Consider the following 12,511-nt stretch of genomic DNA (forward strand, 5'->3'; position numbering starts at 1 on the left):
CGTCAGTTACAACACTTCATCAATAGCTGACGTCCATTTGATAATGGAGCAGCAACTCCCAAAGTCCCAACTCCCAAATGGCCTCCACTTTCCCTCGCTCGCTCCTCTCCCACATGGTATTCTTCCGCCCATCTCTTCCCAGTTACTTCCTGGTAGGATAGCCAGTGGTGGTGAGGGAGGGGAGGGAAGGAGGAGGAGTGAAAAGGCTTTGTGATCCTCCCCATATGAGGATCATGCATTCGTTTTTTCAGTCAGGTGAGATCAGCTCCAGTGTTTGTCAGTTGGGATTCAGGAGGTCCGTGTTTGCCTCTTTTTAGGCAAACACTGAAGGAAATTAAAAAGCACACAGCACACACAATTGTGTAATTTTCCAAAGCTTCTTTTTTTTTATTAAAACAAAGCAAGCACTCTCACAATTTGTATACCCAGTTAGCTTTTTCCCAACATACTTGTGTCACTTGAGATGCGATCATGAACATAATACAACCTCAGTGGATGTTTTGGGTGAGGTACATTGCATATTACAAAACATTAACTGTATCTGGAAGACAATATAGGCCACAACAATGAAAGTGAACATTACAAATTACAGAAAAAAAGACGTCAGAAGAAGTCAGACAGGATGAAAGAGTTATCTTAGCTGGAATGGCACATCTTTCATACTAGCAGCTGGTCAACATCTTTTTTTGTTATTGGGCATGTCAACACACAGTTCCCTGGGAATTTGCTTGTTGACACATTCCTCCCGTTGATGAGCACTATTGGGAATATGGAGTGGAATTTGACGATGTCTGCCACAGAGTCAAACATCTGAGGAAGAACAAGATGTGAGTATAATGAAGGTACTTGTTGAACTAGCTTTTTGAATTTGTGTACTCACATCGTTTGCCCGCTGTCCTGTTCCGAGGGCGTACTTGCTGGTGCTCTCTATGAACCGGATTTTGACATTGTACACTTTCCTGTCATGATACACGGCCAAGACCAAGGGTTCGCCGGTGGTGTTGTTTGAACAGTCTCGCACCAAAAAAGCCCCATCCTAATGTGGTCAATGTCATAATGTTAATGTCAGATTACAAAATAGGATAAGATTAATCTTCAAATAGAGACATATACAGTATTAATTTCATTGTATATTACATATAAGGGATACCTTGTTCACCAGGTGTAAGGCATGCTCAGCTTCTGCGCGATTACAAGGCCCAACATACCAGTCTTCTTCATAATAGGTCTGGCAAATAAGTTACAATTCATTGGACAGTGAATTTACATCTATAATCCAACTTTACTTCATTTTGTGAAACTACATGACATCATTTTTCAGTGTGTGGCACAATCTTAACTTTGCTTTATCCAGTAAGTAGTACCTGTTGAGGCTTTTCCATTGGAACAAACTCATGTTGGTCAAAGTCTTCTTTAGTCTGAGGCCACTCGTGGTGCTGACGCTTTGATGATGCCCTTTCTATGAGTGGGTTTTATTATTTACTCATTGTTTAATCAATAATTGTATTAAATGTTCTGTATTATTGAACAATTGTATATGTTCTGTGATGTTCTGTAGCATCACTTACCTAGATTTTGATGTGACCTAAATAAATGGTAAAAGAGTGGATACAATTATCATACAATACAATACAATACAATAAAATACAATATAATATAATATAATATAATATAATATAATATAATATAATATAATATAATATAATATAATATAATATAATATAATATAATATACATTCATACTACTTGGGAAGGTAGGAAAAGCTCACAGAACTGCACCTTTTGTCTATTTGATGAGCATCCAAATCCAAAGAATGTCTTTGATTGGTGTGGTTGGCTGAATCACTTTCAGAGCTCTGTGCACCTGAAATATACTAGACATTATTACAGCTTTGAAAATCTGGTTTCCCAAGTGTTGAATTCACAATTGTGTATATCTCTCACCTGTGGAAGGTGCACTGAATTCTGCCTGTTAAATATGAAAAAAGACAATTAGTTTAAAACAATATGACAAGAGAGTAAAAATGTCCTTTCTAGCAAGGACAAGATTTCGCTTGTGCAGAATAGAATACATTTCTCATTTAAACATGGTGAATTAAGGTGCTGCATGTTTGACCACTTACATTTTTAGTTGATTTCTGTCCACTGAAACAAAAAATACAGGGCATCATTCATGCATGACAACACATCATGTTTTTGCAAAGAAAGGCTCCAGAGAGGTTCATTTCTGTAGATGATATTTCTACCCAGCAGATGGTGCTATTGCTACACTGTACAAAATGTTAGTTATTTTTGATACTTTATTGATCCCTAAGGAGGAAATTCAATTGCCCCCCTCCACATGGAGGTCAGGCTCAGCTACAGAACAGCGACCCTGCAGCTGGTACAGATTCAGTGTCTTGCTCAAGGACACTACAGCAATGAGGATGTTTGTCATTACGGGGGCTTGAAACCAGGCCTCCCAGCTGAGGGACGGCCTCGCTACACGCTACCTGCCCTGCTGCAAATTAGCATGAGCAGGGTGGATATATGAGTGTAGAGAACTCACTCTCTCCTGCAGGGTTTCTGTAGAATCAGTCCAGAGATCTGATTCATTAGGTCTTTGGTTATCGATGGAGGAGACCTGGAACAACACAGACTGAAGCCGTTAACACAGCCCGCTCAATCCCATCTACTGAATTTTTTTGTAACTTGGACAATAGTTACCTTTGTGGGAGCTGTGTGTGCTAGAAAGGAGAGAAGAGGGATCACTCGCTTTATGAATTACAAGCAACACAATTTCTGCACACATATACACACACATGCAGACGTCATGACAAACAGACTCAACAATACACCATGCATATGTTTATGGCAGATGCTGTGTGTTTACCTGTTCTCTTGGCTGCACAGCTGGCACCCTCTCATCTGTGAAAGAAACAGTTGAAACTACTGTATGCTCATGTGTGTGTACAGAACCGTGGAATAAATTTGCCTTTATGGTCCAAAACAAAACTCTCTAGAGGAAGTGTTTTAAGTTAATTATGCACAGTTACCCAGTTGCGTCCTGCCTGGCTTCAGGTTTCTATTTACAGCAGGTCCTGCGTTTCACAGAACAGAACGAATTTGCCACCATAAATCTAGTCATGTTTATTTATATAGTTGTTTATCACAAGCATGTCTAAAAGGGCTTTACATACATCATCATCATATACATTACCAGTCAGAAGTTTGGACACACCTGATTGAATGTGTTATGTTTTCCATTATCTTAAAGCCATTTTGATCTAAAAGCTTATGCTTAAATGCTTGAAATTAGTTTCTTAGATAAATATAAACAGTGAATTTGATGCCTATGTATGAATTCCTTTCCAAAGCCTTTACCTTTCCATCAAGGTGAAGGGCGGCTACTTTAAATAATCTAAAATATAAGATAGTTTTGATTTGTTTAACACTTTTTTGGTCACTGCATAATTCCATTTGTGTTATTTCATAGTTTTTATGTCTTTACTATTATTCTAAAATGTGGAAAATAGTAAAAATAAAGAAAAATGTGGTGTTTCCAAACTGGTTTGATTGGTAGTGTACATACATACATATATATATATATATATATATATATATATATATATATACTACATCACATATCATATATATCATACATCATATACATACTACATCATACTACATCTACTACAAACAGGTAGAATAATGTCCCTAACACTGCCACCTCCACCACCACCAAAATTGTGTGTGTATTTTATGCTACAGTTTTGTGAGTTTACCTGGATTAAATGGAATTTCTCTGGGTGGACGTCTAGGCGGGGTGTTGGAGTTACCCTGAGGAAAACATAACATTTATAAGCAGACATTTACAGTAGTCCAATTGTAATGCCAACCTCATTCGAATAAAAAAAAAACAACAACTTACACTTGAGTTTGAGCACAGGCTCTGAGCAGATGATGACCTTGGAAGATCCCTGTCTGGAAAACAAAAGAAATGTTACTATCAACCAGGCTGCTGTTATCAGCAGTCATAGTAGTTTTAGTGGTAGAAATGTTAGCTGACAATTTAAACAGTTTTAAATTTTCAGTTGTTCCAAATCCCTGGAGTAAATTGCAGTAGTGGGCAGTATTGATTACAGTGCGAGGAAAACTCCAAGCGTGCTCAAACTTAAAAGCCACATATAAAGTTTGTGAATCTGCAGCTGTGAAGCCCCCCGGCTGTGACCGACTGTGGGCCACATCCACACAGGAGAGAGAAGAGAGTCTATTCACACTACATGCTTCCTCTCTCCCCTTCCAGCTCCTGGATAATTGTATATCTCCCACAGTCTGACTCAGCCAACAGATGGCCCTGGAGACCCACTAGCAGGCCATGCTCACTCAGCATGAGCTCTCTCTCAGATCCACGCTGCTTTCATTCTCACCAGTTTCCAATGGAGCTGTTATTTTTGCCTGCGCTTCACTCTTGACTCCATTCTAATTATGTTCACTGGAGCTTTGCTGTGCAGTAGAAGAAAATAAACTCACCTTCATTGTGTCAAGTGGAGTGCATACGATACTGAATTTTTGGCAACTTTGGAAGTTTTGATTAATGCTTAGGTTTTTTGATGCTTAGGCGATTCCAGTCTATATTTATGAACCGTTTTCTATTTTTATGGCATTTCAGCTTTTTTGGACTGTTTACAGTGAGGAGAGACAGGAAGGATGAGAACGAGAGAGGATGACATGCACCTCAGCCCACTGAGCCGCAAGGAAGGGCTTTTTTGTGGCTTCCTGGTTTGATCATCAAGGTTATTAGTGTAAGATAACTGTGCAAAACTAAAACTAAGATGAAAAGTAGGTGTTAAAAAATGTATTACTAATATTGTCATACACGGAAATAAAGACACTTTGTGAAAAAACTAAAACTGACCTAAAATGATCTAGTCTAATCGTAAAATAATAAAATGTTGAAAACATGCAAATAAAATAAAGATCTAAGCAAAATATTTTTGTTTTTTGTCTTTTTGAAGAATTTGGGGCAAAGGACTTTTGGCTATTATTACTGAAGCACTATCCATGTAAATCAATTTTATGAAGAAATTATGATTATTGTTTGTATTACACAATACCTGTTGCAAACATGTACAAAACACCTGTTCTGAACTTCTATCATTATAGCTTTAAAAAATGGCACACCTACCAAAAATACTCTGAAACTACAACTGAAACGAATTAAAAACTAAACTAAAACTACCAAACCCACACTGAAAACTATCTAAAACTAAAACCGAAATTTAAATAAAAATTGAAAACTATCTAAAAATAAAAACTAATAAAAAACCCTAAACTGTAATAACTCTGTCACAGACTTGTTTGGTCCTACCTGCATACTCTCTGTCAGCATGCAGAGGCCTGGCTGGCTGGATGTGCACATTGAGCACGTCCTCCTGGTCGTCGTCCACCACATGGTACTCCGGCTCCTCAACGTTGTTAAGGTAACCGCATCTCTGTTTGTTCTTTTGCCCTTTCTTGCTGCGTTCCTGTGGAGAGCAAAGTGCAACTTCTTCAGATGAGACTAGATCGACCTGCAAAACCACAGGGCCTCATGTGTTACATCAGCGGTTTACATTGTTTCTTCCAATTTTCTGTGATATATCAAAAGCTAAAACTAAATTGTATTCTCACTCAATGTGTGAATGTTCTGGAAATCATTTATTATTTTTCTCAACCTGTTCTTTGCAAGCTGGATCTTTTTGCCTGGCCTGGCCCAAATACTGACAGTGCAGACAGTCAGTCATATTTATCAACAAAACACAATATCAGCTTCCCTGAAAGTTTAGTACAATAGAAACTAATTGGACTTTAGATGCTATTGTGCATCTATTGACCAGGACTTAGTTTCCCAAAACCCTCTTAACCCAAAGATCATCTTATAATGGTGCAAAGGATAATTTAGCACTAAGCTGCTCTTGGGAAACCCTTAACTTAAATTGATAGCTATCTTTAGACCAGTTACATCGACAAAGCCAACAATAACATTCCAGTATTTTCTGATTTTTTTATGATCGTCTTTCTGTTCCATCCTGGGCTGACACTTCACCCAACATAATATATTCCGAGTGGATTGCCATTGTTAGATCCTGATATTACGCACATTCACCACTGATAAGCAGGGGAAACTATTATGAGGTGTTGCAGCACAGCCCACTACTTCTTTCCATGAGCTTTCCTTTTTAAAGCCTCTCACGTCACAGACACACACACCCACACACATGCAAAGAAACATGCATTGGCACCGTGCATTGCAAGTGTGCTAAATAATAAACAAAAATATAATAGTGTGTCTAATGAGCCTCATTATAATAACTTTTCTATGCAGACTTTTCTACTTCAGTTGTTTGGCACACAGTAAAACCAATCATCAAAGCAACTTATGTAATGCAGTTCGGTCAATTAATGCAGTTCTTTGATGTTACAAACCTGAGTTGTACATAATGTGTAATTAAATAATTAGCTGACTTATTATTTGGTGGAACAACTCATATAAGACATTAGATGAGGCCAACACATTTCAAGTGTGTTGTATAAACAAATAAGAATAAATACATTGAAACAAACTGTAAATATGATTTGGTGAGGAATATCAGCATAAACAAAAGCAACACTTTACTCAACTCCTTAAAAGTTGAATTCATACACTTAAAGTTGAATGAAATGGAAGGAAAAGAGGAAGATTAAGCATACATAAACCAGATGTAGCTGCTTTTTCTTGGCTTATATTGTGCTTCATATGAATTTATACATCCCATTTTCTGACTAAATATTGACGCTTACTATATAGTTGGAATACTATGTTTCATATTTAGCAGTAGTGGTGAATTTTAGCTGTGGATGCTGACAAAGCTTTCACACTGAAGTATAATTGAATCGGTCCAAACCAACCTAAAATAATGTTAACAGAAGATCTTGACAGCACCGGGCCATATTTGGCAAGTTTCCCGTTAATACCAAAACATTGAAAGCAGAATTCTGGTCTGTTCCTGCCACTGACAATGACAGGTACAGAGCAGCATCTCACTCTTTTCTCATTTCTGTGCTAAAAGGTAATTACACAAGGGGTTGCAAGCTCCAAAAGTTTCCCCTGGGAACAGTCATGCGGAACCAGCAGGGAAATGCTGTGGATATGGGCACCATAACTCACCATTATCACAGCAGACTCATGGCTGTTCCGTCTCTCTGCAGCTAACGAGGGGGTGAAACAAATACGAAAAACATCATTAGTTTGGCATTCAGCACAAGAATGTGGCCTTCCAAGATAGTATGTCCTTCGATTTTTTTCCCAACTGTTACACATGCAAGAGTATGAGTTCTTTATGCAACTAAATGGAGGAGCTCTTTTTGGCCGCTCTGCTTGTTGCATATGACATGCTGTACATTTTCAGCATTCAGTGGAAAGCAAATAGATCTGCATTTACTGAGAAACACTTAGATTGTCACAATTAGATTTTATTATCGACATGAGCACCTGGGTTGTGAAAAGATCCCTCTGGTAGGTGGGTGGTGCAATTAGAGGAGCAGCTGTAGCTTTAACATAGAAACATATGAATTATCAAATTGGATACATTCGGTTAGCGTTCACAACATCACACTCAGCCTCCAGGATTAGTCAGTCATTCTAATGTGATTAGATGCCTATCTCTATATTCAGTGCAGAACTGATTCAGAGTACAGTAGAGCGGTCAAATAATTATTATTATTGTGATTATTATTTATTAATGATTATTATTTTTCCCTGTTGGGATATAATAATAATACTAACAACAACAACAACATCAACAACAACAAAATTATTATTATTGTTATTGTTATTATTATCATTATTATTATTATTTATAGCACTTTTCCAAAACAAAGTTACAAAATGCTTCACAACCAATGAAGACACTGATCAATAAAACAGATAGAACAATGACATGAAAAAGTATAATATATTCCCAGCCATATGGATAAGCGAAAAAGAATAAATAAATAGCAGACAAAAAATATAGTATAATATATTCCCAGCCGTATGGATAAGAGAAAAAGAATAAATAAATAGCAGACAAGGCAAAATTAATGAACGCGAAAGATTATAGAAAGGCCTTACGATAAGGCTGAGGAACTCAGGCAGGCTCAAAGATCAAACGCTCAGAAAGATAAGGGTCGAGCCATGCAAAGCCTTAAAAATAATCAATAAAATGTTAAAATCAATTCTAGGACAGACAGGCAACTAGTAAAGAGACGCTTAAATTTGATGTGTCTTAGTTTTGGTTAAAAGCCTTGCTGTAGTGTTTTGAACACATTGAAGCCGTTCTACCTGTTTTTGGTAAACAAAGCATTACAGTAGTCATGGCAAGATTAAATAAAAGCATGTATATTCCTCTTTGTATTTTATTCCTCTCTGTTTGAAATTTAAGATCTAATTTTCGCAATGATCCTGAGATAGAAGAGACATGACTGAGCAGGATTTTTGGTGTGTTGCTCCAAGTTAAGGCACAGGTCCAATGGGATTCTCGGAGGCTTGCGTAAGATGTAGGGATAGAGAATAGAGGGCATGGAAATGTGTTCAGGGCCTATAACAAGGACTTCAGTTTTGTCTGAATTTAATTACAAAAAAATGTTGACATCCAGTACTTCACTTCTGATAATATGCCACCAAATTAAGTGACCCAGAAGAAAGGAAGACTAAAATCGGTCCAAGAATAAAACCTTGTGGGACACCACATGTGATCAAGGAGAAACAGCCATCAGTGGACAAAAGGAATTTTCTATCAGTCGAATAGAAAGAAAACCAATTTAAGACGGACAATGAAATACCAACACTCCCCCAATCTATCAATAAGAATGAATACAGCAAAACGTTATCAAACGCAGCACTTAGGTCAAGCAGGACCAACATACATACAGCAGTTGCCTGCATCAGGAGGGAATATTAGGAGTATTACACTATTCATCTTAAATAAATATCTCGGCAAATGGGGGGGAGTGTGTCACTTCCCCTTTTATTGTACAGTATTCACCTTAGATATACCAAATATCACCCAACTAATGAGTGTACTTACGCACTCTTTGAAAGAAAATAAAACTTGCTTCTGTCATAGGTTGTCTACACAGATTATTCAATTATCGACGGGTGCAGAGGATTAAAATGACATATTTCCACGGATCTGTCATAGAGGCTAGATGTGGAAGCACAGGATTATGTATGAATACGATGCAAATACAATGCCAGGCTTTGAGAATTTCACAATGTCAGGTAGATCTGGATGTCAGGAGTGACACTGCTTGGAGTTTTTCCGTCACATCTGGTAACTCAGTAAGTCCTGCTTCATTAAAGGCTCCAGCCCAAATGAACAGTAATCAAGTCTGACAAGGAAATGACTGAGTGACAAAGGACCACTACATTTCTGCCTTGGACAAATATGGGGTCAGGACCAATCAATCACTCTGACAGGCAGTTTTTTATCTTAACAAAAGACAATGCCCCGCCATAATCAAATATTCCTTTGTCTGTGAAAGAGAACAAAGCAGGAACTAGGAAGAAAAAAAAACAAAAAAACCCCCAAAAAAACAGAAGTTAGAGCATTTAGGCAAGACCAGGGATCGTGAAATGCCAGCAGACATCATGGGCCAGCAACTCACAGACCCAAAAGGGAGACTCAACTCTTGGAGTGGATTTGGCATTTGTGGTACAACACTCAGTGGGCTGCCTACTTTGTAGAGCTTACTGGGCCAGGGGAAGATGTTTTGGATGAGACGTATGAAAGGCAGAAGATTAGATATATAGAGCTAGCGTCTGAGGCTGAGAGGCAAGTCTGGAACGTAAACTTCTGCCCCATGGAAATTGGGTGCCGAGGATTTGCGGCTGCTCAAACCACTAGACTACTTAAGGATTTGCTAGCAGGCTTTGCTACGGGCCATCAAGGAAGTAGCAACTCAGGGGAGAAGCCAATGGCTCTGGCTGAAGAGAGGCGATACCAACTGGGGCTGAAATTAGGAAATCAATCTTATAACCACGGCAGAGGCATGGGATACTGTAGATAACTTGTATATTAGGATTGGTCATAAACTGTCATGCACTATTGTCGATAATATTCTTGTTGGTGTTGACATGGCCACTTGATGCACTGATGAGTCCTCTGCTTGTCTGTTGCGTGACAGTTTATATATACGGCACTTATTTAAACCAGCACTCCCTTGACACTGCGTTACAGGAACCAATTTAAACTATTGAAATTTATAGAGTTTGTAAACAGGTGTCAGTAAAGTAAGATATACAGTAACTGTTGAGATTCATGTTTAAAAGTCCATATTCTTTCTTTTGTTGATATTGAGTTTGAAATTATGTTGACACTCATCAGGTTTACAAGTTTGTTTTTGTTTGTATGTTTTGTTTTACTTTCACTAAATTGGATCTTTATAGCGTAGACGTTCATCAAACTATTGTTCACTTTGAGGATGATGATATTATAGTTTGATGTTGACTGCACGATTAACACCAAGTGCAAATATAGAACAAGTGGTGCTGGGATGCTGGACTTTACTTTTGAGCCTTTTGTTGTGTAATGGGCCTGATTCAAAACTTTGTGATAATTGATAATAAAAATCACTAAAGAGTCTAAATGACTGCGCACATCCTAATTCTATATAACATGAGGTGAGCGTGTAAAGGATATTTAAAATCAGATCCTGTGTATTTGAAATCCAAGAGCCCCTAGAGAGTTGTTCTTGAATTTTAATCGAAGCACGATTTACAACTCCGGTAGCAAATGTAATATGTCTGCGTTTCAAAGCCCGTCTCCTCTTTGTACCTCCATACACGTCGTTTGAATCTATTTTTACAGCAGACCAACAATTATGCTTGGCTCCTCTGCCATTGCTTTTTACATGTATACCCACTGAGACAGATACAGGAATTGAAAACTGAGAATAATTCAGTGACAACCTACCTGTTTAGAAGGCTGTTGCAGCACAAGTGCACTCAATGACAGACGTTCAGCTTAACCTTGAACCAGCATCAGTGAGCGTCCAGAAATTTCTGCCAATTTGGTCTTATACTCTAGTCTACAATCTTGCTATCACTCCCATAGAGCTACAGAGATACATCTGCTAAGACGGCTGACTGCCTGAGTCGAGCAGCCCACTGCAGTAACCCAAAATCATTTCCTGTGTGGTGACTTACTGGCCTACAACTACGGTCTTCACTGATGCATTAGACGGCTGGCAGTGTAAGGTCTGTGGGAGGCTTTTTGTGCAGCTGTGCTCTGACTTCACAGGTGTTGATGTATACAGTAGGTATAGGCATGCACAAAACATTTTGTGGATGCATTCTTTGTCATATGGTTATTCTGTTCATCAGTGTTTCTGCACTACTAATTTCTAAAGGACCCTTGTGTATTATGAAAATCATTCATACAGATGTTTATTAACAGGAACCCTTGAGGTTTCCTGTGTTTCCTTTTCGCTATGCAACACTAATGACATGCCTGTTTACACCGGACATAATATTCACTGATTTTAGCAAGCCTTTTTTATCAGTCAGTATGAGACTACAGCTATATTGCGACTGCAAAAAACTGAAAATGTGCAACATCTGTTTGTTTTTCTAACAGCATGCAAGAAAACAGGTGCATATTTTCTCATAAAAGCTCTTGCCCCTATGTCTCAGATTCTGGCCCCCACCAATTGTTCAGTAAATCAGGTTCAAACAGCTTTCCAACGCTACAGGTATTTCTCTTAATTTGAGCCACAATGTTGTGACATTTCAACACCTGCTCTCCAAAGTGCAAAGGGTAGCAGTGTGACATTTACTCTTTTCATTAGATCATCTCCCCATCTGGGTGCGTTTCTATATCAGGCAAGGGGGGGAAACCTAATTCCTGTTTGTGAAAACATTTCATTCAAGCTTAACCTTTTAAAGTGATATTTCACTTTAGTGGAACATTTTCACTTTATAGCATGCACACTCTATAAGTTCATGGACTGTCAACTGTCAATTGTTATGACACACTGGTGTCAATCATTGGCTTCTAATTTGAAAACATTGCCCTTTTACAATCTCCAGCAGTGTCACCCAGATGGTTTTTTTTTCAGTGTTTTGGGTCAAATGTGTAATTTGTTGTAGTTATCAATAAGAGTCTGCATACCAGTGGTGGTGACTACAGATTAATATGACTTATTGATCCCTGTGTGTTAAAAATGCAAACTTTCTGACCATGTTGCTTTAAATTCCGTTGATATTTGTTGATCATACCAGTTGCCAGGCTCTGGCCACATCTCCAGTACTTCTGACAATATCAATGTGATGGCAATATGTTATGGTGACTACCAGGAAAGTGCGGACAATGAGAGGCACTGCCACAACAAAATTGCATCTCTAGTTTGAATGGTACACTGAGAATAGCTATTGCTCAAATGAAGCCTAAGCATCTGCTGACTCATGTTGAGAATGTGTGCTGAATCATGCCAAGCAGCATGCTCTTTTTCAGCATTATCTGCGAAGTTG

General features: G+C 38.3%; 1 protein-coding gene across 3 annotated transcripts; it reads right to left on the reverse strand.

Annotated features, from left to right (window-relative positions):
• Positions 1–382: 382 nt before the first annotated feature.
• LOC139654662 (cytokine-dependent hematopoietic cell linker-like) lies at positions 383–11,112 on the reverse strand. Of its 3 annotated transcripts, XM_071531796.1 has the most exons (18): positions 10,956–11,112; positions 7,493–7,551; positions 7,169–7,209; positions 5,351–5,507; positions 3,911–3,963; positions 3,765–3,819; positions 3,036–3,080; positions 2,873–2,907; positions 2,707–2,726; positions 2,549–2,623; positions 2,124–2,145; positions 1,945–1,969; positions 1,780–1,864; positions 1,569–1,585; positions 1,365–1,459; positions 1,151–1,228; positions 881–1,036; positions 383–810 (listed from the first exon to the last, which is right to left on the reverse strand). In XM_071531796.1, exons 3-18 carry the CDS (start codon positions 7,169–7,171, stop codon positions 658–660), a joined length of 1,074 nt encoding a protein of 357 aa, XP_071387897.1. In that variant the 5' UTR covers positions 7,172–7,209; positions 7,493–7,551; positions 10,956–11,112; the 3' UTR covers positions 383–657. The 3 variants fall into 3 exon arrangements, with proteins under 3 accessions (XP_071387897.1, XP_071387895.1, XP_071387898.1); XM_071531794.1 differs by lacking the exon at positions 7,493–7,551; XM_071531797.1 differs by lacking the exons at positions 2,549–2,623; positions 7,493–7,551.
• Between the last annotated feature and the right edge of the window lie 1,399 nt (positions 11,113–12,511).

Source organism: Centroberyx affinis, unplaced genomic scaffold (assembly GCF_046629955.1).
Source record: "Centroberyx affinis isolate AG114_WGS23_722 - 3 ecotype Tasmania unplaced genomic scaffold, CSIRO-AGI_Caff_v1 ptg002132l_1, whole genome shotgun sequence".
In the NCBI taxonomy this organism is placed as follows: Eukaryota; Metazoa; Chordata; class Actinopteri; order Beryciformes; family Berycidae; genus Centroberyx; species Centroberyx affinis.